General features: G+C 43.1%; 2 protein-coding genes across 3 annotated transcripts; both read left to right on the top strand.

Moving 5' to 3' along the window:
• Positions 1 to 635: 635 nt before the first annotated feature.
• LOC119303939 (riboflavin biosynthesis protein PYRD, chloroplastic-like) lies at positions 636 to 2,811 on the top strand. Of its 2 annotated transcripts, none has more exons than XM_037581099.1 (2): positions 636 to 1,720; positions 2,018 to 2,811. In XM_037581099.1, the coding sequence occupies exons 1-2, from the start codon at positions 1,404 to 1,406 to the stop codon at positions 2,604 to 2,606; spliced, it is 906 nt and encodes a 301-aa protein (XP_037436996.1). In that variant the 5' UTR covers positions 636 to 1,403; the 3' UTR covers positions 2,607 to 2,811. The 2 variants fall into 2 exon arrangements, with proteins under 2 accessions (XP_037436996.1, XP_037436995.1); XM_037581098.1 differs by having other exon boundaries at positions 2,015 to 2,811.
• A 2,462-nt stretch (positions 2,812 to 5,273) lies between these two features.
• LOC119298355 (protein-ribulosamine 3-kinase, chloroplastic-like) lies at positions 5,274 to 8,175 on the top strand. The gene is made up of 9 exons (XM_037575790.1): positions 5,274 to 5,453; positions 5,814 to 5,967; positions 6,076 to 6,166; positions 6,477 to 6,551; positions 6,659 to 6,747; positions 6,882 to 7,000; positions 7,150 to 7,290; positions 7,503 to 7,579; positions 7,846 to 8,175. The coding sequence occupies exons 1-9, from the start codon at positions 5,342 to 5,344 to the stop codon at positions 7,990 to 7,992; spliced, it is 1,005 nt and encodes a 334-aa protein (XP_037431687.1). The 5' UTR covers positions 5,274 to 5,341; the 3' UTR covers positions 7,993 to 8,175.
• The last annotated feature ends 18,817 nt before the right edge of the window (positions 8,176 to 26,992 follow it).

Raw genomic sequence — 26,992 nt, 5'->3', positions numbered from 1 at the left:
TCTTGCTTAGACTGGCTTTTCAGGGCTACGGCCTCTATTAGCGTGTCCAGTCTTAAACTCCGACGGATGAACTCGAGGAAGTCTGATGGGAGCTTGCATGTCCATGTCCTCCTATGTTTTCAAATATCTTATATAGGCCATGTCCTATGTTTTTATTGGCATCTTTGCGACAATCAGTGGCGGAGGCAGGGGGGTGGCCCTCCCCAACATCCTAATTTCCTTTGTATTATGCATATGAACAGTGACATTTTTTTACTGTTGCCTGCAACCGGTCCTTCCCAACATCAGATTATACGCATTTCTGTATCCGCCACTGGCGACAGTAGGAGTCTAATGGGAGCTCGAGAAAGCAGCATGAGTAGTAGGCAGCTCGCCGGACGATTCCAAACTCCGACGGATGGGTGAACTCTCGTTCTCTCTCACAAATCATGACCTTTCACTCTTCAGTATAATAGCTTGGAGATCGGATGAGATCGGTGGACACTGTAATTTTGGTGGTAGCATTGCCACGTAAGTAATACTCCCACTGTCTCAAAATATAAGTTTTTTTCTAAGTCTTATATTTTGAGACAGGGAGAGTAGTACAAAAAAAATTCCTGAAGAAAAAAAACTAGGCCTAGGTCATTTTTCCCCCTAATATGTTGCACGGATCGACTGGTCGAACCATCGAATCAATGGAGATTGGAGCAAGCTCGTGTGGTCGGTTGAGGAACAGAGTCTGCTTCCTCTGCGAACCCCGCGCCGCCCTTCCGTCCAGCTCGCCGCTTTCCACCAAGCTGCACCGCCCCCGTCGACCTCGTATCTGCGCCGCACCCCCTCTGGGGCCTCCTCTTCGACGCACCGTGTCCTCATTCTCCGGGACGCGCCGCCCCCCTCGCCTCCGCCCGGACCGCGCGGCGCCGCCTCCCCGTCTCCGCCCGCCACTGCCTGAGCAGCTCCGCGCGGCGGCAAGACCTCGCCCAAGCCGGCCGCACCAACCCTCGAGGCAGCTTACAGGGGCACCTCATATCATCCCTAATTTCACTAACATATTTACTGCACTTAGTAAAAAGCAGGGCTACATTAATCAGTACTGTTCCAATACTGGCTGCATTATGCCATAAATTGTTCATTTCTAGCTGTCTGGCAGGTCATACTTCTAACACCAAACAAATGTTTAGGAAATACTATCACTTGTAGCCAGTATGTCAACAGTATGCGGTGGTTTTCATTCTCATACACAACAAATATGATCTCAGCTTATGCTTTTACGAAGAAATAACAGTTAACATTGTAGTATTAGGCTATTAGCTACAGGTAAGAGCGCATATGTTTTCTGCTTGCTTAAGAACTTAGGCCACTAAAGTATAATAGTACTGTTGATAATATCATAAGCTCATAGCCTTAGTATAACAGTTGCTAATATGTGGCTTCGTGTGCAGGTATTTGCTTTGAGAGATGCAGGGGATTTAGCAGAGAATGCAACGGCTTATGTCAGTTTGGAGCCCTGCAACCACTACGGGAGAACCCCTCCCTGCACTGAAGCACTCATCAAAGCCAAAGTTAAGGAGGTTGTGGTGGGGATGACTGACCCAAATCCTATGGTAGCATCCAAAGGGATTGAAAAACTCAGAAACGCCGGGATAGATGTAAGGGTTGGCGTGGAGGAAGCATTATGTCTCAGATTAAATGAGGCTTACATTCATCGCATGCTTACTGGGAAGGCCTTTGCAACTTTGAGGTAAATAGTGAACTACAGGTATCTTGCTAGAATTCTAGACTGGTAATATCAGCACACACATTTTTGCCACTTTTTAAATATAGGAATAGGTTCATTTTTAAATATAAGTTGCACAGTATGTTCAAACTTTGTGTTTTAAATCTGTGGTTAGGAAAACGTAGTACACTCATTGCTTCAGCTACTTTGGTGTAGTGATATTTGTATTTTGTACCGTTGCATGCCATTTTCTTTAGTCCTTTTCGTCTGAATATAGTGTGTGACGCTGCTGCTGATGTTTATCTGTTCTCACTGAAGCAGAACCACACTCTCGATGAACGGAATTGTCATAAATCAAATTGGGAGCGGAGCTGATCAACCAGGAGGATACTACTCGCAATTAGCGAAAGAATACGACGGAGTTATAATTTCAAGCGACATGGCCAAGGCGACTACCTTACCAATATCACGCGAGGCTGGCGCAAAGCAGCCTCTTTACATCATCATAGCGCAGGAAGAAGGTTCCAAATTACACATCCCGTTTCTCGACGAGGAGTCTGCATCTAGCGCCATAGTCCTGGCCGATAGTCCCGTCACTGTGGAGCCATCGGGAGTCAGCGTTTCTGTCCTCGATCAGATGAACCTGGAGTCCGTCCTTCAACTTCTCGCAGATCGAGGGTTATGTAGTGTCCTGGTGGATTTCATAGATGACGGGGCTGGCCTAGTGTCGCTGCTGAAGAATTTTCAGGAGGACAAGCTGGTGCAGAAGGTTGTTGTGGAGCTCTCTCCTGTCTGGATGGTGAGCCCAGGGCTGAGCGACCTGGCGTTTGGTGGCAGCCAGTCGTTTCCACTGAAGAATGTGGAGCACAAGGAGGTGAATAGAACTTTGCTGCTTGAGGGATATTTGTAGCATCTTATCTTTTCTGTCTGATGAGGATTTGTGGCCTCCTGTTGTAAACACCCATCCATGTAAACTTGAGCCTGAACCTGCATTCATGCGGAGCTGAATTCATTTTCTTTTGTTCTTCCATGGACAAATAGTTCTTGTAAGGTAAATCCAGCTTTTTTTGTTCTCGGTCCTGCTTGTGAAAATTATTGTGAGTAACAATTGTTGTTCTCGGTCCTGCTTGTGGAAATTATTGTGAGTACAATTGCGGGCTTGTGGCACTTGTGAGTGCAATGACAGATTGTACAGTTTTGTTTGTATTTATTTATTTATTCCATCTTACATAAAATGTTCTATTTTTCCATCTGCTATGGGATATCTGGAAATGTTAAAATGTTCTTTCATGGACAAATGGTTCTTGTAAGTTGTAAGGTAGATCCAGCTTTTCTTGGCTGGTGGGTTGGGGATACCACAATCCCTCTAACCATCCAACCACAGGTTAATTTGCAAAAAAAAACAGTTAAACAATAGAAATTAAGCATGTTGATGCATAGTTCAAAAAAGGAAAGATAGCGGAGAAAGTTAAAGAGGACATTGACTATCTGTGTTTAAGTTGCTTGCATTTTGATTATAACTACAAAGTTAGTTTATTCTTGACAAAATATTAACTCGTGGCGCTGCGGTGGAGTAAGAAGAGGAGATGGAAGCAGGCAGGCCTACTATAAGGGGTAATCGAGGGGTTCTTCACAAAATTGGCACCGTGGGCGAATAGCGAGTAGTCAGCCAAGATTTGTTATTGGGGTGGAGGTTGGCACCTGGCCACCTGTAATTAATTTGTAACAAAATCGTGGAGGAAGTCTTCCCTATCCTCTTTAATATATGATACACACACTTGTGCGTATTCAAGAAAAGAAAAGAAGATGAATGCCGGAGATGATAAAAACTAGAGGGTGATCCAGACAACGAGGCATGTGGAATTAGGTGATCTTTGTCTGCAGGTTTGGCTCAAGTGCTGCAATAGTGATAAAAGAAAGATTCATGGATTATTTGTTGTAAACAAATATTTCTTCTATTTTGGGTGGCTATGTATCTAGTTGAATGTGCCAAGTGAAGTTTCAACACTCTTCAGCGAAATGAAATTTGAAGGAGAAGAGTATGGCTATTGAACGATCCAATTTTCATGGACTAAGATCATCTACAACCGGATTCTCAAAATTGACTGGGCGGATACAGGATCACTAAGTGGACAGGAGAGAGAGGAAAATAATTGACCCAATCAGACCCCTCAAAGCCTCCTTAATGTCCGTGTTGTCCGAGACCCCTTCGTATTACCCTCATGTATGAGATGAGTATGAGAAGTGTCCGGTAAGTGGTCCTGCGTTTACCACATAGAATTTGACCCATCACTAAGCATTTTTTCTTTATTATTTATTTTATTTCTCTCTTCTTCTTCAACAATCACATGCATGTAACCAAACATATAGAAAAAAATTGAGGAACATGGTTGCATGGATAGACAAATAGAAAAGACTCATGCTCTAATGAACATGGATTTTGAGGGAAGACCATCATGGGTAGCTTTATTGATTAATGCATAAAGATACATCGTCTATGAGCTTGCTCACCAGAAAATCTGGAGGCTCGTCAGTCCAACTAGAAGAAAGTTTATTACAATAACTAAAATTAGCTAGCACATGCGCCGCTTGATTTGCTGATCGAAAACAATGCTTAAAGTTGACCTTCCCAATCAAGATAGAGATGTCCACACATTCCGCGAATATCGCTGCCGACGCGTCCCACCAAGTATTCTGACCAGAGCAGTAGTTGATCACCGTTAGAGAGTCATATTCCGCTTCAACTCGCTGAAACCTAGGCTATTTGCCAAATTCAGTCTGTCCCTCATTGCCATTGCCTCTGATGTCATTGCGTCCGCTGCATATGGGATAAACTTACATTGAGCTGCAAGGAAAATACCTCGTTCATCTCTAATAATTGATGCCGTAGCTCTAACTCCTTGCTCCGCAAAAAAGGTCGCGTCCACATTAAGTTTGATGAACTTTGGGTCTGGCTTCAACCATCTTTCCTCTTCTGTCACAACTATCCTCGCCATGGCTCGTTGATAGTTGCTTGTAATTGCCAAGACCGACAAAGTCCATCTTACCATCGGCGGGCAACTCTCATTATGTGTTATCAGGCGGCGTGTCCACCAGAGGTACCAACATCCCACCATTACGACATGTTTAATCTCCAATGTCGGCATTAGAGGTAGTGGTGTTTGATCAATAGACAAGATATACTCCATAATAACTGACCCAGATCTATCAATATTTGTTGCGGTGTTGATGAAATCTGTCAATTCAAGTCGGCTCCACATACCTCTTGAGTGAATACACATGAAGAATAGATGGCGAATATCTTCAGAGCTCTTGTGGCAAATTGGGCACCCTCCAATTGCCCCAACATGTTTATTAGCGAGTATACCTTTTAGGGGCAGAATTCCGTGCAGTTAAACAGACAAAGCAACAATAAACAGTTAACAAGTTACGAGTTTGACATGTTCTTCCTTCCCGGCAAATGGGCCTTGTATCTGAGAAAGGCCCAGAACAATTTGGGACAGTGTGACCCATCCGTGCTCACTAGGCACACCGGGCCCTCGGCAGCACCCGTCACTCCTAGCCACGGCGATGGTGACGGTTGCAGACAATAGAATTTCGCTGGCGCCGGGCGTCCGTCCGTGCTCGGAGAAGAAGGCGAGTGCGATGGCAGCAAACGTGGCGCTGCCCTCCACCTCCGCCTCCTCGGTCCTCCGTCGCCGCCTCCCTCCTCGCCGCTCCGCCTGCCCCCGCAGAGCAGCCTCCAGGCTATCCATCGGTACGTGCTCCTCTACTTCTCTCAAAACTCAATCCAACTTCTTATTTTCACCTCGCCGCCGTACGACCTGCGCTGAAGCTTACTTCCGCCGTGCTCCTGGCTGTGTCGATGGTCTTCAGCAGCGAGGCGAGGGCAGGCCATGGCCAACCCCAATATGAAATGCTGGCCGTTTAAATTTAGATAGGGTTTGAGGTGCTCTGGCAGCCATGACCTGCAATAGCTGTGACTCTGTCTGTGTGGGTACCAGCTTCAATTTCCAGGCCCAATTCATGGCATTGCCATGGCTGTAGCTGTGGCTATGGATGCTACTACTATATGTTTTTATGTGTCATTTTGATCCTGTCTTGTGCAATTGGGCAGTGGCTGCGATGAGCGACGACCCACTCAAGGAGTGGATCCTCGCAGAGGGGAAGGCCACCCAGATCACAGGGACCAGCTCCATTGGGCGCGGCTGCATCAACGCCGCCCAACGCTACGACACCGATGCTGGCTCCTTTTTTGTGAAGACCAGCAGGTGTGCTAGAACCAATTTATGTTCAGAATTAACTCATCATAAAGTGGAGTAGCGCAAGTAGTGATGTTGGTGGCAACAATGGAATGGAAACGTATTGCTGTATGCCAGGCGCATTGGTCCAGCTATGTTTAAAGGGGAGGCTCTGGGCTTGAAGGCGATGTATGACACCAAGTCAATCCATGTCCCTTTGCCGTACAAGGTCAGCGAAAACTCAGACTCAAGAACATGTATAAACTAGTAGGAGTACAAGATAATCATAACTATTGTTCATGACTGAAACTGCACTACACCATAGTTGCAGAGCTAGATACTTATTCTGATTGGTATACATACTCTTATTTCAGTTATATTCATCTGAAGGTCATTGGCTGCTTCTTATCTAGCAACTAATAGTTAGCATCTTAGCAGAGATGTTCTGAACTATCTTTATTTTCACTACCTGACACCTTGCCTACAGCCGCCTGTTCTTCTTCACTTCATTTCTTACTTTGTGTCCCTTTTTATTACAGGTTGGTTCATTACCAACTGGTGGTTCTTTTATCATCATGGAGTATATTCAATTTGGTCGTTCTAGGGGTGACCAGGTAACCTTGTCCAGAAACCCCTTTCGTTCAAAGAAAAAGGTAACTTGTAGCTTTTGTTGCAAGTTTTTATGTAAATCATGCATCATTAACAAACAACTTATTGTCAGACAGCTCTAGGAAGAAAGCTGGCTGAAATGCATAAAGCTGCAAAATCTGACAAGGGCTATGGTTTCTATGTTGAAAATACTATTGGAAGGTAAAATTAAGCGCTCGGTATTCTAAAACTGAACTTATCCCTTTATTATGAAGTCCATCTCCAGTGGTGTGGCTTGCAACTCATGTTTGCTTTGAAATATTGTTCTTTTTAACCCACCAATGTTCCTGATGTAACACTCCACAAATCAACACTTGGACTGCTGACTGGATTGAGTTTTACTCAAAGCATAGACTGGGATACCAGTTGAAGTTGATATCACAGCGGTTCGGAGATTCAGCCATATATGAAAAAGGTACATAAGAAAGGAGAAGAAATGTGGAATTTGACCTATATGTTCCCATTCCTTCTGATGGACACATCATTAACTGACTGCTAGCCATTTTTCTCTTGATTGCAAGTTCGTAGTAGTTCAAGTTTTTCATGTAAGTTCCTCTTGTGCAGGTCAGCAATTGATTGAGAAAATGCATCCACTGTTTGACGGTGCTGTTATTGAACCATGCCTGCTTCATGGAGATTTGTGGAGTGGAAATATAAGCGCTGATACCAATGGAGATCCTGTAATATTGGATCCAGCATGCTACTGTATGTAAAATTCACTATTTCTTGCCCTAATTCCAGAATCACAATCATTGTATGCAATATGTTGATTCATTTTTTATAAGAAAATTGTCGATCAACATACACACGAACCAAGTGGTTATTAATTTGTTTGGAATCACTGACTTTCTTGCACAGTTTTGTTAGAACCCGTAGATAATCGTTGAAGAAACGTCACCATTGTTCTTTAACTGCAGATGGACACAATGAAGCAGAGTTTGGGATGTCCTGGTGTGCTGGATTCGGAGGGGAATTCTACCGCTCCTATTTCGAGGTATCTGATACTCATTTTGTTCCACTACATGTTTCGTAATAAAACAAGATAGTAGAATTTGTGTATCACTCCCATAAAATGCAGCCCCTCACCTCAAGCTGTACTTGTTGAATTCATCTGCATATTTTCCAACACAGCTCGCTGACTGCCTGACTGCTTGTCTTTCTCTCTTCCTATTTAACTATATCACGTCTTGTGCCGGGTGGGCCTCTCAATTTACTGTCCTGATGGAAAAGTTAAATGTAACATACTGAACTGTTATTCAGGTGATGCCAAAGCAGCCAGGCTTTGAGAAGAGGAGGGACCTGTATCTCCTATACCACTACCTGAATCACTACAACCTTTTCGGCTCTGGGTACCGCTCCTCGGCTATGTCCATAATCGAAGCCTGCCTGCAGATGCTGAAGGCGTAGCCTCGTCTTCTTTGAGAACAAGAATTTTCCAACCTCTGCTTCTCAGTGAATTCTGTTAACGAACAATGCATGTATAAATGCCATGTTCTATGTGTACCCCTTGATATGTTGTGGATTCGCAGTGAAATCCTTACATTCTGTTGTAAAATCATTACCAACTAAAACTTCCTTATATGATTACATCTGTAAATATATATCAGTAATAATCCATCACTGTGTTCCTGGCGCACAAATGGGTGTGACACAAAAATAGTGTATCCATCCCTCCCCTTTCATCTTTCCTGTGGTGGACTACAGACGCAGCCATTCCATAGATTCAGCTCCACGGATTCCATAGATTCAGCTCCACGGAGGTAGAGTGTTCAGGGCAGCTCCACACGCTTCGACCGTGGAGTTGGGAGCTGGTGCCTTCCCCAACAGGCCCTCAGACAGTGTAATGAGGACAGAAGTGAAATATGTATACTCTTGTGAAGGAATCTTTTGTTACAGCAGCAATCAATGAAGAGAATCATGTCTTTTGTGAAAAAGCCTCATCTACATCAAAACTTCTTTTCTGTTGAACCCTAGATTCAAGTAAAGAGAAGGGGTATATGCTGAGAGGAAGAGTTGAAGACTTACGTTAGGTGAACAGTTTGCGCCAGTGGGATCATAATCTTTTTTTTTCAGGAAAACGCAAGAAGGGCTTGCATTTCATTGCTTTGGAAAGGAAGGGAGTCTCGGTTACAATCCTCCTAGGAGGGAATTACAGTGTCTGGGGGCATATCAGTGCACGTGCCAGGTTTGCGGCAAGATGGCATGAAGCCCTAGGGCGCCGGCTCTGGCCCAAAGGGCGGCCTCATCTTTGATCTTCGTGAGCCGGTCGGACGTCGAGGGTTGACCTCTGTTGAAGACGCAATCGTTGCGGTGCTTCCATATCATCCATGGGACGAGGTGGGTCACGGAGGCGAGGCCCTTGCGCATGGGCCACCAATCATTGAGGGAGATTTCTCGGTCGGGCGGGGTGCAGGGGATCATAATCTTAGCCAGCATCTTGGTCAATTAGTCCGCAGTGACGTATAAATCGTGTGAACAAGCAAGTACTGCGTGGCCAGCTGAGACACTTTTCTTGAAGTACATGATCATGCCATCTACATTTCATTCGTGAAAAAAGAGTTAATTCAACCAAGGGATCTTATGATCGTGAATAGGACGAAGGTTACTTCTATGTTTATATAGTTCCATCCACTGGTTGTATGAAAGTAGTGATTCCTAATACAAAAGGGCAATGAATTGATTGCATATTTCCTAGAGAACCTTACCATTCCGATTTTGTCCTACCAATAGTCCAAGCAGGAACAGGAGCCGTTCTTGAAGTGGTGGAATCGGTTTCGATCCCTGACAACTATAACCCGATCATAGACCTCTGAGACTATCTTCATGACAGAGTGACAATCCTCACAGATTCTCAGGTTCTTCACTATGCGGATGACAGCCCCTCTTGTCGTGCTTATGAGTCTCAAGGCAAGCGCGAGTTTCTCGCTGTGCTGCGAGATGCAAACTTCTTTGTCCTCCTCATCAACGTCAAAGGTGACTTCTTTAGTTAAAGGCTTGTAGCCCTTGAGGCTTAAGGTCTTGCAAATCTCATCAAGCATTGCATATATTCGATCAGACTGAGGATGTGAACGGTCCCCGGACAAGAACTCGTAAACCACACCATTCAGCTCAACAATGCTGGATCCTGGAGGTTTGTATATCTCATGTTCTTTCATTGAGCTCCTTGCTGCTACGTCTTGAGCTTGCGTTGGTTTTTCCTGAAGAGGAAGGGATGATGCAGCAGAGTAGCGTAAGTATTTCCCTCAGTTTTTTAGAACCAAGGTATCAATCCAGTAGGAGCCCACGCTCAAGTCCCTCGTACCTGCACAAAGCGATAGCTACTCGCAACCAATGCTATTAGGGGTTGTCAAGCCCTTCACGGTCATTTCCGAGAGTGAGATCTGGTAGATATAATATTTTTGGTATTTTTGATATAAAGATGCAAAGTAAAAAGTAAAGGCAAAGTAAAAAGCAAAGCAAGATTAAAGTGATGGAGATTGATATGATGAGAATAGACCCGAGGGCCATGGGTTTCACTAGTGGCTTCTCTCAAGAGCATAAGTATTCTATGGTGGGTGAACAAATTACTGTTGAGCAATTGACAGAATTGAGCATAGTTATGAGAATATCTAGGGATGATCATGTATATAGGCATCACGTCCGTGACAAGTAGATCGAAATGATTCTGCATCTACTACTATTACTCCACTCATCGACCGTTATCCAGCATGCATCTAGAGTATTAAGTTAAAAACAGAGTAACGCCTTAAGCAAGATGACATGATGTAGAGAGATAAATTCACGCAATATGAAATAAACCCCATTTTGTTATCCTCGATGGCAACGATACAATACGTGCCTTGTTGCCCCTTCTGTCACTGCGTAAGGACACCACAAGATCGAACCCAACGCTAAGCACTTCTCTCATGGCAATAACTACCAATCTAGTTGGCCAAACCAAACGGATAATTCGAAGAGACTTGCAAAGATAACCAATCATACATAAAAGAATTCAGAAAAGATTCAAATATTATTCATAGATAGACTTGATCATAAACCCATAATTCATCGGTCTCAACAAACACACCGCAAAAAGAAGATTACATCGAATAGATCTCCACAAGAGAGGGGGAGAACTTTGTATTGAGATTCAAAGAGAGAGAAGAAGCCATCTAGCTACTAACTATGGACCCGAAGGTCTGAGGTAAACTACTCACACTTCATCGGAGGGGCTAGGATGATGTAGAAGCCCTCCGTGATGACGGCCCTCTTCCAGCGGAGCTCCGGAACAGGCCCCAAGATGGGATCTCGTGGATACAGAAAGTTGCGGCGGTGGAATTAGGTTTTTGGCTCCTCCTCTGATCGTTTGGGGGTATGTGTGTATATATAGGAGGAAGAAGTACGCCGGAGGAGCAACGAGGGGCCCACAAGGCAGGGGGCGCGCCCTAGGGGGGGCGCCCCCACCCTCGTGACCGCCTCTTTTGTTCCTTGGAGCAGGGTCCAAGTCTCCTGGATCACGTTCGGTGAGAAAATCACGTCCCCGAAGATTTTATTCCGTTTGGACTCCGTTTAATATTCCGTTTATCCGAAACACTGAAATAGGCAAAAAAACAGCAATTTTGGGCTGGACCTCCGGTTAATAGGTTAGTCCCAAAAATAATATAAAAGTGGAAAATAAAGCCCAATCTAGTCCAAAACAGTAGATAATATAGCATGGAGCAATCAAAAATTATAGATACGTTGAAGACGTATCAGGCATCCCCAAGCTTAATTCCTGCTTGTCCTCGAGTAGGTAAATGATAAAAAGAGAATTTTTGATGCGGAGGGCTACTTGGCATAATTTCAATGCAAATCTTCTTAATTGTGGTATGAATATTCATATTAGAAAGATTCAAGACAAACGTTTATATTGACATAAAAAATAATAATACTTCAAGCATACTAATAATGCAATTATGTCTTTTCAAAATAACATGGCCAAAGAAAGTTATCCCTCCAAAATCATATAGTCTAGCTATGCTCCATCTTCACCACACAAAGTATTTAAATCATGCACAACCCCGATGACAAGCCAAGCAATTGTTTCATACTCTAACTTTTCCAAAACTTTTTCAATCTTCACGCAATACATGAGCGTGAGCCATGGATATAGCACTATAGGTGAAATAGAATGGTGGTTGTGGAGAAGACAAAAAGGAGGGAAAGATAGTCTCACATCAACTAGGCGTATCAACGGGCTATGGAGATGCCCATCAATAGATATCAATGTGAGTGAGTAGGGATTGCCATGCAACGGATGCACTAGAGCTATAAATGTATGAAAGCTCAACAAAAGAAACTAGTGGGTGTGCATCCAACTTGCTTGCTCATGAAGACCTAGGGCAATTTAAGGAAGCCCATTACTGGAATATACAAGCCAAGTTCTATAATGTAAAATTCCCACTAGTATATGAAAGTGACAACATATGAGACTCTCTATATGAAGGACATGGTGCTACTTTGAAGCCCAATATATGAGACTTGCTATATCATGGTGCTACTTTGAAGCACAAGTGTGGAAAAAGGATAATAGCATTGCCCATTTTTATTTATTTTCTTTTTTGGGGGCCTTCTTTTTTTCTTTGGCCTTTTTTTATTGGGACAATGCTCTATTGAATGATAATCATCACACTTTTATTTATTTACAACTCAATGATTACAACTCGATTCTAAAACAAAGTATGACTCTATATGGATGCCTCCGGCGGTGTGCCGGGATATGCAATGAATCAAGAGTGACAAGTATGAAGAAATTATGAACGGTGGCTTTGCCACAAATACTATGTCAACTAGATGATCATGCTAAGCAATATGACAATGATGAATGTGTCATGATGAACTAGATGGTGGAAAGTTGCATGGCAATATATCTCGGAATGGCTATGGAAATGTAATAATAGGTAGGTATGGTGGCTGTTTTGAGGAAGGTATATGGTAGGTGTATGATACCGGTGAAAGGTGCGCGGTATTAGAGAGGCTAGCAAAGGTGGAAGGGTGAGAGTGCGTATAATCCATGGACTCAACATTAGTCATAAAGAACTCATATACTTATTGCAAAAATCTAAAAGTTATCAAAGCAAAGTATTACGCGCATGCTCCTAGGGGGATAGATTGGTAGGAAAAGACCATCGCTCGTCCCCGACCGCCACTCATAAGGAAGACAATCAATAAACAAATCATGCTCTGACTTCGTTACATAACGGTTCACCATACGTGCATGCTACGGGAATCACAAACTCTAACACAAGTATTCTTCAAATTCAAAACTACTCAACTAGCATGACTTTAATATTATCACCTCCATATCTCAAAACAATTATCATGCTTCAATCTTTTCTTAGTATTCAACACACTCAAAAGAAAGTTTCACAAATCTTGAATACCAAGCATATTATTATTAAGCAAATTACCATGCTATTAAGAGACTCTCAAAATAATTTAAGTGAAGCATGAGAGATCAATAGTTTTTTTAAACAAATCCACCACCGTGCTCTAAAAGATCTAATTGAAGCACACAGAGCAAAATTATAACGCTCAAAAGATATAAGTGAAGCACACAGAGCAAAATTATCTAGCTCAAAAGATATAAGTGAAGCACACAGAGCAAAATTATCTAGCTCAAAAGATATAAGTGAAGCACATAGAGCAAAACTACTACGCTCAAAAGATATAAGTGAAGCACATAGAGTAAAACTACTACGCTCAAAAGATATAAGTGAAGCACATAGAGCAAAACTACTACGCTCAAAAGATATAAGTGAAGCACATAGAGTATTCTATCAAATTTTTAATTCATGTATGGCTCTCTCAAAAGCAGCAAGGATGATTGTGGCATACTAAGACACAAAGACTCAAATAATGCAAGATTCTCCAAGCAAAACACATATCATGTTGGTGAATAAAAATATAGCTCCAAGTAAATTACCAATGGAAGTGGACGAAAGAGGGGATGCCTTCCGGGGCATCCCCAAGCTTTGACTTTTTGGTGTCCTTGGATTATCTTGGGGGTGCCATGGGCATCCCCAAGCTTAGGCTCTTACCACTCCTTGTTCCGTGATCCATCAAAAGAATTCACCCAAAACTTGAAAACTTCACAACACAAAACTCAAAATAGAAAACTCGTGAGCTCCGTTAGCGAAAGAAAACAAAAGACCACTTCAAGATACTGTAATGAACTCATTTTTTATTTATATTGGTGTTAAACCTACTGTATTCCAACTTCTCTATGGATTATAAACTATTTTACTAGCCATAGATTCATCAAAATAAGCAAACAACACACGAAAAACAGAATCTGTCAAAAACAGAACAGTCTGTAGTAATCTGTATCTAGCGCAAGATATGGAACCCCAAAAATTCTAAAATAAATTTCTGGACGTGAGGAATTTATCTATTAATCATCTGCAAAAATAATTAACTAAATATCACTCTTCAAATAAAAATGACAGCAGTTTTCGTGAGCGCTAAAGTTTCTGTTTTTTACTGCAAGTTCAACAAGACTTTCCCCAAGTCTTCCCAACGGTTCTACTTGGCACAAACACTAATTAAACACAAACAACACAACCAAAACAGAGGTTAAATAATTTATTTATTACTAAGCATGAGAAAAAACAAGGAATAAAAATAAAATTGGGTTGCCTCCCAACAAGCGCTATCGTTTAACGCCCCTAGCTAGGCATAAAAGCGAGGATAGATCTAAATATTGCCATCTTTGGTAGGCAATCCATAAGTGGCTCTCATGATAGTTTCATATGGTAATTTTATTTTATTTATAGGAAAGTGTTCCATGCCCTTTTTAATGGAAATTGAAATCTAATATTCCCTTCCTTCATATCAATAATCGCACCAACCGTTCTAAGGAAAGGTCTACCAAGAATAATAGGGCAAGAAGGATTGCAATCTATATCAAGAACAATGAAATCTACGGGCACATAATTCCTATTTGCAACAATAAGAACATCATTAATCTTTCCCATAGGTTTCTTAATAGTGGAATCCGCAAGATGCAAGTTTAGAGAGCAATCATCAAAATTACGGAAATCTAGCAAATCACACAAAGTCTTGGGAATAGTAGAGACACTAGCACCCAAATCACACAAAGCATAAAACTCATGATCTTTAATTTTAATTTTAATATTTGGTTCCCACTCATCATAGAGTTTTCTAGGGATAGAAACTTTCAACTCAAGTTTTTCTTCATAAGATTGCATCAAGGCATCAACAATATGTTCGGTGAAGGCTTTATTTTGACTATAAGCACGTGGAGAATTTAGCACGGATTGCAACAAGGAAATACAATCAATTAAAGATCAACTTTCATAATTAAATTCCTTGAAATCCAATATAGTGGGTTTACCAACATCTAGATTTTTATTTCTTTCAATCCCACTTTCATCAATTTCATCATTAAGATCTAAATACTCCGAATTTTTAGAACGCCTTCTAGGTAAAGGAAGATCATATTCAGTTTCATAAAGATTCATATTGCAAAATAAAGATTTAATAGGAGACACATCAATAACTTTTAGATCTTCATCTTGATTTTCATAGGTATTGGAAGAACATGCTTTAATAAAGGCATCTTTGGAAGCACGCATCCTAGCGATTCTTTCCTTGCACTCATCAATGGAAATTCTCATGGCTTTGAGAGACTCATTGATATCATGCTTAGGAGGAATAGATCTAAGCTTTAAAGAATCAACCTCAAGAGAAATTCTATCAACGTTTCTAGCCAAATCATCAACTTTAAGTAATTTCTCCTCAAGCAAAGCATTAAAATTCTTTTGTGAATTCATAAACTCTTTAACACTATTCTCAAATTCAGAGGGCATCTTATTATAATTTTCATAAGAGTTGTTGTAGGAATTACCATAATTATTAGAAGGATTACTAGGATATGGCCTAGGATTAAAATTCCCTCTATAAGCGTTGCTACCAAAATTATTCCTACCAACAAAATTCACATCCATAGATTCATTGTTATTCCCAATCAAAATAGACAAAGGCATATCATTAGGATCAGAAGAAACACTCTTAGTAGCAAATAATTTTATAAGTTCATCCATCTTTTCACTCAACACATTAATTTCTTCTATCGCATGCACTTTTTTATTAGAAGATCTTTCAGTATGCCATTGAGAATAATTAACCACAATATTATCTAGGAGTTTAGTAGCATCTCCTAAAGTGATTTCCATAAAAGTGCCTCCCGCGGCCGAATCTAAAAGATTTCTAGAAGCAAAATTCAATCCGGCATAAAAATTTTGTATGATCATCCACAAATTCAAACCATGAGTAGGGCAATTACGTATCATTAATTTCATTCTCTCCCAAGTTTGTGCAACATGTTCATGATCAAGAGTTTAAAGTTCATAATATCGTTTCTAAGAGAGATGATCTTAGCGGGAGGAAAATACTTAGAGATAAAAGCATCTTTGCACTTGTTCCATAAATCAATACTATTCTTAGGCAAAGACGAAAACCAAGTTTTAGCACGATCTCTAAGAGAAAAAGGGAATAGCTTCAATTTAGTGACATCATTATTGACATCTTTTTTCTTTTGCATATCACATAAATCAACGAAGCTATTCAGATGAGTAGCGGCATCTTCACTATGAAGGCCGGCGAATTGATCTTTCATAACAAGATTCAACAAAGCATCATTAATTTCACAAGATTCAGCATCGGTAAGAGGAGCAATCGGAGTGCTAAGGAAATCATTATTATTGGTATTAGTGAAGTCACACAATTTGGTAGTATCTTGAGCCATCGCAACAAACAAGCAATCTAACACACGAGCAAACAAAAAGCAAACGGGCAAAAAGAGGCAAATAGAGAGGGAGGATAGGGAGAGAGAGGGCGAATAAAACTGCAAGGGTGAATTGGGGGAGAGGAAAATGAGAGGCAAATGGCAAATAATGTAATGCGAGAGATAGGGATTGTGATGGGTACTTGGTATGTTGACTTTTTGCGTAGACTCCCCGACAACGGCGCCAGAAATCCTTCTTGCTACGTCTTGAGCTTGCGTTGGTTTTCCCCGAAGAGGAAGGGATGATGCAGTAGAGTAGCGTAAGTATTTCCCTCAGTTTTTGAGAACCAAGGTATCAATCCAGTAGGAGCCCACGCTCAAGTCCCTCATACCTGCACAAAGCGATAGCTACTCGCAACCAACGCGATTAGGGGTTGTCAAGCCCTTCACAGTCACTTACGAGAGTGAGATCTGATAGATATAATATTTTTGGTATTTTTGGTATAAAGATGCAAAGTAAAAAGTAAAGGCAAAGTAAAAAAGCAAAGCAAGATTAAAGTGATTGAGATTGATATGATGAGAATAGACCCGATGGCCATAGGTTTCACTAGTGGCTTCTCTCAAGAGCATAAGTATTCTACGGTGGGTGAACAAGTTACTGTTGAGCAATTGACAGAATTGAGCATACTTATGAGAATATCTAGGCATGATCATGTATATAGGCATCACGTCCATGACAAGTAGATCGAAACGATTCTGCATCTACTACTATTACTCCACTCATCGACCGCTATCCAGCATGCATCTAAAGTATTAAGTTAAAAACAGAGTAACGCCTTAAGCAAGATGACATGATGTAGAGAGATAAATTCATGCAATATGAAATAAACCCCATCTTGTTATCCTCGATGGCAACGATACAATATGTGCCTTGCTGCCCCTTTTGTCACTGGGTAAGGACACCGCAAGATCGAACCCAAAGCTAAGCACTTCTCCCATGGCAAGAACTACCAATTTAGTTGGCCAAACCAAATGGATAATTCGAAGAGACTTGCAAAGATAAACAATCATACATAAAAGAATTCAGAGAAGATTCAAATATTATTCATAGATAGACTTGATCATAAACCCACAATTCATCAGTCTCAACAAACACACTGCAAAAAGAAGATTACATCGAATAGATCTCCACAAGAGAGGGGAAGAACTTTGTATTGAGATTCAAAGAGAGAGAAGAAGCCATCTAGCTACTAACTATGGACCCGTAGGTCTGAGGTAAACTACTCACACTTCATCGGAGGGGCTAGGATGATGTAGAAGCCCTCCGTGATGACGGCCCTCTTCCAGCGGAGCTCCGGAACAGGCCCCAAGATGGGATCTCGTGGATACAGAAAGTTGCGGCGGTGGAATTAGGTTTTTGGCTCCTCCTCTGATCGTTTGGGGGTACGTGTGTATATATAGGAGGAAGAAGTACGCCGGAGGAGCAACGAGGGGCCCACGAGGTAGGGGGCGCGCCCTAGGGGGGGCACCCTCGTGACCGCCTCTTTTGTTCCTTGGAGCAGGGTCCAAGTCTCCTGGATCACGTTCGGTAAGAAAATCACGTCCCCGAAGATTTTATTCCGTTTGGACTCCGTTTAATATTCCGTTTATCCGAAACACTGAAATAGGCAAAAAAACAGCAATTTTGGGCTGGACCTCCGGTTAATAGGTTAGTCCCAAAAATAATATAAAAGTGGAAAATAAAGCCCAATCTAGTCCAAAACAGTAGATAATATAGCATGGAGCAATCAAAAATTATAGATACGTTGAAGACGTATCACTTACCCGTTGTACAAGGTCCCATTTCCCAACATCAGCATAGACATTAGATAAGAACACACATGCCCCAGCATGCTGAGGATCCAACTTGAGTATCTCCATGGCAGCCATCTCCCCCATGTCGACATTCTTGTGAACCCTACAGGCGACCAAGAGAGCACCCCATAGGACAACATCGGCCTGGAAAGGGACAGCCTTAATGAGAGCCAATGCCTCCTCCAGCTGCCCTGCTCGACCAAGCAAATCGACGACGCATCCATAATGCTATATGGTGGGCTGTACACGATATTCAACAGGCATACAGTCCAGGAACCTCTTGCCCTCATCCACCATGCCAGCATGGGCGCACGCGCTCAGCACCGCGGTCATGGTGATGGAATCTAGGTCCACCCCTGTGTTCTTCATCTCAGCAAACAAGGCCAGCGCATCCCCGGGGAGCCCATTGATGGCCAGTCCGGCGATCATGACACTCCACGTCCGGACATCCTTGTCAAGCGTCTCACGGAACACAGACCATGCGCTCTCGACATCTCCGCACCTCATGTACATGTTGAGCAGAGCGGTGCCGAGATTCCGCGTGGTGCTCCGATGGGTCCTTGCATAGCAAGCATGCGCCCAGCGGCCAGTGTCGAGCGCGCCGAGATGTGCGCAGGTGGAGACGAGGGCGATCAGCGTGACCTCATCAGCGGCGGGCATCTGGCGGGAGAGGCGTAGCACGTGGGCGTAGAAGCCCTGGGAGAGGTGGGCGTGGAGGAGCGAGTTCCAGAGGGGCAGGTCCCTTAGACTGGGGGGACTTGCGCCGAACACCTGGCGTGCGGCGGGCAGGTCCCCGGCGGCAGCGTAGAAGGAGAGGAGTGACGCGCCGATGAAGCGGTAGCGGGAGTCGAGACCGCGGCGGAAGAGGGAGGCGTGGACAGCAGTGCCCGCTGCGGTGGGTGAACCGGCGGGGAGAAGGCGGGCGCAGGCGGCGAGGAGTGGCGGGTAGGTGTAGTTGTTGGGGTTGGAGAGGGGGCCGAGGAGCATGGAGCGGTAGAGAGCGACAGCGAGGTGGGGGCGGGGACCGTGCCCGAGGGAGCGGATGGTGGTGTTGTAGGAGAAGGTGGAGGGGTGGGCTTGGAGGAGGGAGAGCGCGTAGGGGAGGGAGGTGTTGGCGGCCGACGCGGCAAGCGGGGCGGCGGCTGAGGGGTCGGCGTCGAGGGCGCCGGAGCGGAGGAGGCGCGCGTGGAGAGCCCTGTTCGGGAGTGTGCCTGCGGTGGTCGGCGGCGGCATTGGCGGCGGAGGTGGACCTCCGGCAGCACTATTCCAGCCCTCTCAGACCATTAACCTTTTTGGCCGTTAGATCCTTAGTTTGATGCATTTTTGGCCGTCAGATTTGCTCTCAATCGCCCCACAGCCGCAGTTCGTTGTTAACGAGCGCCAACCGTTATGGCCGCTGCTCTGGTCGCATTTTTTGGCCTCTGTGGTAAACTTCGGCCTAATGGACGAACAACATATTGTTAGGTTTCTTACCTTTTTTCAGCTGAATCTGTCGGCATACAATGGCTGGGGCACATGTTAGTATCAGTGTGTTCTTATGACTCGTTTAACTAAATTTATGCCTAATATCAAAATATCAATATCTGTGTCTATGTACGTTTTAATCACATGATATGATATTACTCTCTAGAACTGTTTTAAATAATTGCATCCGATCTAGCAGGTTATTTAACAAGTGAAAATTGTGAAAAAGAAATAGACAAGGCGTTGATGCGTCCAAATGACACCATGGATCAAATGAAAATATTGTGGATCACTCCGACGCTGTTGTCTGCGCTGTCGCACTGGTTTTTGCATGTCGTGTTCCTCTACTTTTGTGCTAGGGACCGTGGTTCTTATTGCATCCTACTCACATAGGTTAGCACGTTTCCTGGTTGACTTCTGGATCGATTTGAAACTAGGATGTTAGGTTTCTTGATTTTCTTATGGCAGCCATTTTTCTGTCAGGTGAGTATCTCACATTAGTTATGTGTTCGTTCTGAGAGAGAATGAGGATTTTTAAGTTATATGATGTTTCGGACCGTCTGAACTGTGATGTCAAGGTTTTAATTGTTCCTACTCTATTTCGCATACATCAACCTTCCAGCTGAGATGTGATTATATTATCGGAGGGTGTCAAATTTAGGGGCCATATTCTTATTGTTTTCTTCAGATCTTGTATTTCCCAAGAACCTGCTGGTGAGATCAATCACGAATGGTTTCAGCCGATGCATCTTCACGGCTGGGAGCACAAAAAACCTTAACTGAAAGTATTCAAGAACAGCGGTGTTAAACTGCAAATCACAGGAATTAGGAGAACTTGTTAGGATGTCGTGCGAGCACAAGGAAAACTCAGCAGACTTTTTGATGACAACTACAAACAAACATAAAAGGTGATATTTTCTTTCTTAATTATTTACCTAGGTTGGAGAAAAAACAAAGTACTGATGGGACATAGTAGGTGTCTGGTTTGGTTGAAGCGCTGGTTTATATGATAGACAGGGTGTGGGAGAAACTTAAAGATTGAGAATTTGTACGTAGCTTTGGCTGATGAAGCTGACTTGCACTCCCCAGTTGCGTTACCAGATGTAAATTATTTATGATGCAAGTTATTCTGAGTATATATGTTGTGAACATTAAGAAATATCCTTCAATTTTGGATCCATAATTAAGAAATATTCAGTAAGCCAATAGATGTGCTATTAAGACAACGTATTCTAGATCTGTAAACAATTATTACAAGCATAGGAAACTACTATAAAGGCGGAAATCCATCTCTGTACCCGAGCTCATCTGCACCCGATATGTGTTCATGCAGCTAGAGGGAAGTCAATGCAGGTTGTGACATGTTTGTTCAACGAAGTCTAACACAGGCAGAATTCAGGTTAAGAAGACGACGAGTAGGTCACACATAAAAATGCCGGTGAAAGACTTTTACAGATCATTTGTCCATTCAGTGTCCATAATGATCGAACCGACTTCACAATACATGTTTGGTATCTCCATATATTTACAGAATATCCTATATAATCTTTCGCGTCTTCATATACTTGCAAAAATTCCTACCATTTTATATCAATAATCAACGGCCATAGCAACGCGTGCCGACATGATCTAGTGATGTACTACTAGGTACCGCTCCATCAGCTGCTTGCGGATGCTGCAGGCGTGGCCATCTCTACTGTCAGAACATAGGAGTAGCCTGAACTCCCTTTTTTTTAACACAACCTGGTTTCTGAAAACGAAGCAATGCACGTATATGGTTTATGTGATTACATTTGTTGTAAATATTCCTGCAACTCCCCTAAAAAAATATTCTTGCAACTTTCTTACAACATTGTGTATCAATTGAAAGGTCGAGCTGCCCCGTGTCGTCTTTGGTGCCTCGAGTAGCGCGGGGTGACCAGAACGGCCACCACCTCCCTCCTCCCCTCCCCTCGGCGCCACCAAAGGAACCGTCAACAAAAGCAGCCCGACAACGGTGGGGCAACGCTTGTTTCAGGCAAGGAGGTGAGTCGTGTTATTCATGTTTCTGACAAGGTCCGTGTAAGCCCCTACCCGATGACGGGAATGACGCTTGCTTCAAGCTCAGGCATTGTAATCTCCGAGAGGTCAAAAATCCCCCCTCCTCCTCATCCGCACGAGTGAACCCTCTTCCTCACCTCTGGCGGCGACGCCGCGGCCGATCGCAACATCCTTGGCTCGATCTCGGGGATGCGTTGTGTTCTGGCCACCCCTCAGTTCAAGAGAAGAGTACCAATTGGATCAAGAATCAAATCTCTATCATATCTTTATATCTAACTTGAATGATTAAAGGGAAATTCATAGCATGAAATATTCCCGAAAGAAAAGCAAAACAATGATTCTTGAAAGCTTGGATGAAAGCAGAAAAAAATCTCTTCTTTTCCGGATCCCATCTCCTCTCAATTCGTCGTCAATGGAAGCAAAAAAATCCAAGATTGATTCGAGTGATTGAAGAAAAAATAGTTGTTAGGAAATGAACCGAACCCGGGAGAAAAGAAATCTTGAAGTGAACAGAGCACGGTAGTCAAAGAATAGGTTTCTCTAAGAAAAAATTAACTGAAACATACTCCCTCCGTCCTGAATTACTTGTTGCGGAAATGGATGTATTACATCTAGATACATCCATTTCTACGACAAGCAATAATGCGTACTTTTTATTTCAATTGCCTCAGGAATAGCAACTGAGCATAAAAACAGTGTGTGTCAGAGACGTTGGCCATTGGGCGTTGCCACTGACTGTAGTCCCACCTCGGATATGGGAGGGGGCTAGGACCACCTTATAAGGAAGAGTGACACACTCCCTTCAGACTAGTCTTTTGGGATGTAGTGGGCTCTTTGCTTGTAAGGGTGTGTCCGATGCGCATCGAAAACGTCGAAACATATGTCGAAGGTTGGGAGCTGGGTCTGGGACGCTAACAATCGGTATCAGAGCTAGGGCCCAGTCTACCCTGTTTAGGGGGGATTGGGTGTCAGAGACACTGGCCATTGGCGTTGCCGGTGACTTTAGTCCCACCTCGGATATGCGAGGAGGCTAGTACCACCTTATAAGGAAGAGTGGCACACAATGATAATCATGCTCAAGATCAGAGGGCTATTAAATAGCATAATGGATCTGAACATATAATCTTCCACCAAATAAACCATATAGTAATCAACTACAAGATGTAATCAACACTACTAGTCACCCACAAGTACCAATCTGAGATTCTGGTACAAAAATTTAACACAAGAGATGAACTGGGGTTTGAGAGGAGATGGTGTTGTTGAAGATGTTGATGGAGATTGCCCTCCCAAAGATGAGAGAGTTATTGGTGATGACGATGACGATGATTCCCCCCTCCAGGAGGGAAGTTCCCTTGGCGGAATCGCTCCGCCGAAGGGCAAAAGTGCTCCTGCCCAAGTTCCGCATCGAGACGGCGGTGCTTCATCTCGAAAGTCCCCCTCTGATTTTTTTTCTAGATCAAAATGACCTATATATCAGAAGATGGGCACCGGAGGTGGGCCGAGCCCCAGGCGTGCCCTGGTGTCTTGTGCTCACCAGGGTGGCCTCCTCCGGTAGTTATTTGCTCTAGTATTTATTATATATTCTAAAACAATTCTCCGTAAATTTTTATCTCATTTGGAGATGTGCAGAATAGGTAGCTCTGACGTAACTTTTTTAGGTCCAGAATTCCAGCTGCCGGTATTCTCCCGCTTTGTGTAAACCATTCATATCATGAGAGAAAAGGCATTAGAATTACTCCATAAAGCATAATTATGCATAAAAACATTGTAAATAATAGTAGAAAATAATGATGCAAAATGGACATATTAGGAGGTACCAAAGTAATCTAGGAGTGGATCACTGGACAACGGTCAAGAATATCCTGAAGTACCTGAAAAGGACCAAGGATGTGTTTCTTGTTTATGTAGGTGACGAAGAGCTCGTCGTAAAGGGTTACGTCGATACTAGTTTTCACACAGATCCGGATGACTTTAAGTCACAAATCGGATGCGTATTTATATTGAATGGTGGAGTTGCCAGTTGGTGCAGTTCCAAGCAGAGCATCGTGGCAGGATCTACATGTGAAGCGAAGTACATAGCTGCTTTAGAAGCAGCGCATGAATGAGTCTGGATGAAGGAGTTCATATCCGATCTGGTTGTAATACCTAATGCATCGGGTCCAATGACAATCTTTTGTGACAACAATGGAGCAATTGCCTTAGCGAAGGAATCTAGGTTTCACAAGTGAACCAAACACATCAAGAAACGCTTCAGCTCCATTCGTGAAAAGGTCAAGGATGGAGACATAGAAATTTGCAAAGTACATACAGATCTGAATATATGGCAGACCCGTTGACAAACCCTCTTCCGCGGGCAAAAACATGATTATCACCAAGACTCAATGGGTGTTAGATTCATTACTATGTAATCTAGATTATTGACTCTAGTGCAAGTGGGAGACTGTTGGAAATATGCCCTAGAGGCAATAACAAAATGGTTATTATTATATTTCCTTAATCATGATAAAGGTTTATTATTCATGCTAGAATTATATTGACTGGAAACTTAAATGCATGTGTGGATACATAAACAAATACCGTGTCCCTAGTATGCCTCTACTAGACTAGCTCGTTGATCAAAAGATGGTTAAGGTTTCCTAACCATAGACATGTGTTGTCACTTGATAACGGGATCACATCATTAGAAGAATATTGTGATGGATAAGACCCATCTGTTAGCTTAGCATATGATCGTTCATTTTATTGCTACTGCTTTCTTAATGTCAAATACATTTCCTTCGACCATGAGATCATGCAACTCCTCGATACCAGAGGAATAGCTTGTGTGCTATCAAACGTCACAACGTAACTGGGTGATCATAAAGATGCTCTACATGTATCTCCAAAGGTGTCTATTGAGTCAGCATGGATTGAGATTGGTGATGTCTACTACACAACCTTCTTCTTGTAGACGTTCTTGGGCCTTCAAGTGCAGAGGTTTGTAGGACAGTAGCAAATTTCCCTCAAGTGGATGACCTAAGGTTTATCAATCCGTAGGAGGCGTAGGATGAAGATGGTCTCTCTCAAGCAACCCTGCAACCAAATAACAAAGAGTCTCTTGTGTCCCCAACACACCCAATACAATGGTAAATTGTATAGGTGCACTAGTTCGGCGAAGAGATGGTGAAACAAGTGGTATATGGATAGTAGATAACGGTATTTGTAATCTGAAATTATAAAAACAGCAAGGTAGCAAGTGATAAAAGTGAGCATAAACGGTATTGCAATGATAGGAAATAAGGCCTAGGGTTCATACTTTTGCTAGTGTAAGTTCCCTCAACAATACTAACATAATTGGATCACATAACTATCCCTCAACATGCAACAAAGAGTCACTCCAAAGTCACTAATAGCGGAGAACGAACAAGAGATTATGGTAGGGTACGAAACCACCTCAAAGTTATTCTTTCCAATCAATCCGTTGGGCTATTCCTATAAGTGTCACAAACAGCCCTAGAGTTCATACTAGAATAACACCTTAAGACACAAATCAACCAAAACCCTAATGTCACCTAGATACTCCAATGTCACCTCAAGTATCCGTGGGTATGATTATACGATATGCATCACACAATCTTAGATTCATCTATTCAACCAACACATAGGACCTCAAAGAGTGCCCCAAAGTTCTATCGGAGAATCACGACGAAAACGTGTGCCAACCCCTATGCATAGGTTCATGGGCGGAACCCGCAAGTTGATCACCAAAACATACATCAAGTGAATCACGTGATATCCCATTGTCACCACAGATATCCACGGCAACAAATACATCAAGTGTTCTCAAATCTTTAAAGACTCAATCCGATAAGATTACTTCAAAGGGGAAACTCAATTCATTACAAGAGAGAAGAGGGGGGAGGAGAAACATAGGATCCAACTATAATAGCAAAGCTCGCGATACATCAAGATCGTGCCAAATCAAGAACAGGAGAGAGAGAGAGATCAAACACATAGCTACTGGTACATACCCTCAGCCACGAGGGAGAACTACTCCCTCCTCGTCATGGAGAGCACCGGGATGATGAAGATGGCCACCGGAGAGGGATTGCCCCCTCCGGCAGGGTGCCGGAACGGGTCTAGATTGGTTTTCGGTGGCTACGGAGGCTTCTATCGGTGGAACTCCCGATCTATTATTCGTTCTGGAAGTTTTAGGGTACGTAGGTATATATGGGTGCAGGAAGTACGTCGGATGAGCCACGGGGGCCCCACGAGGCAGGGGGCGCGCCCTAGGGGGGGCGCCCCCCACCCTTGTGAGCACCTCCTGTATCTCCTGACGTGGAGTCTAAGTCTATCAGGTGGCTTCAGTTCCAAAAATAACTTCTCCAGTTGATTTCGTTCCGTTTCGACTCCGTCTGATATTCCTTTTCTTCAAAACACTGAAATAGGCAAAAAACAACAAATCTGGGCTGGGCCTCCGGTTAGTAGGTTAGTCCCAAAAATAATATAAAAGTGGAAAATAAAGCCCAATATTGCCCAAAACAGTAGATAATATAGCATGGAGCAATAAAAAATTATAGATACGTTGGAGACGTATCAATTGGCATTGTCATTCCGTGTGAGGGAGAGGTATCTCTGGGCCCTCTCGGTAATATAGCATCACAAGAAGCTTGCAAGCAAAGTGACTAAGGAATTTGTTACGAGATGATGTATTACGGAACAAGTAAAGAGACTTACTGATAACGAGATTGAACTAGGTATGGAGATACCGACGATCGGATGTTGGGCAAGTAACATACCGACAGACAAAGGGAACTATGTATGTTGTCATAAAGGTTCGACTAATAAAGATCTTCGTAGAATATGTAGGAACCAATATGGGCATCCAGGTCCCACTATTGGTTATTGATCGGAGAAGAGTCTCGGTCATGTCTACATCATTCTCAAACCCGTAGGGTCCTCACGCTTAACATTTGTTGACGGTATGGTATTATATGAGTTATGTGAATTGGTGACTGAATGTTGTTCGGAGTCCCGGATGAGATCACGGACATGACGAGGAGCTTCGGAGGTAAAATTTGATATATAGGACGATAATATTTGGTCTCCGAAAGACTTCCAGAATGCACCAAAGTATTATCAGATCACTGGAAGAGGTTCCGGGAGGCCATGGGAGCATATTGGGCCAAACGGACTAACGAGGGAGAGCACACCAGCCCACATGGGGCTGGCGCGCCCCACCTCGTGGCAGGCGGCCCAAGGGAAGGAAGGGAGAGGGCAAGCCCCCTCTTTCCTCTAATT

Source organism: Triticum dicoccoides, chromosome 5A (genome assembly GCF_002162155.2).
Source record: "Triticum dicoccoides isolate Atlit2015 ecotype Zavitan chromosome 5A, WEW_v2.0, whole genome shotgun sequence".
Taxonomy (NCBI): domain Eukaryota; kingdom Viridiplantae; phylum Streptophyta; class Magnoliopsida; order Poales; family Poaceae; genus Triticum; species Triticum dicoccoides.
The sequence above is the reverse complement of the archived record's forward strand: the minus strand, read 5'-3'. Positions and strand labels throughout refer to the sequence as shown.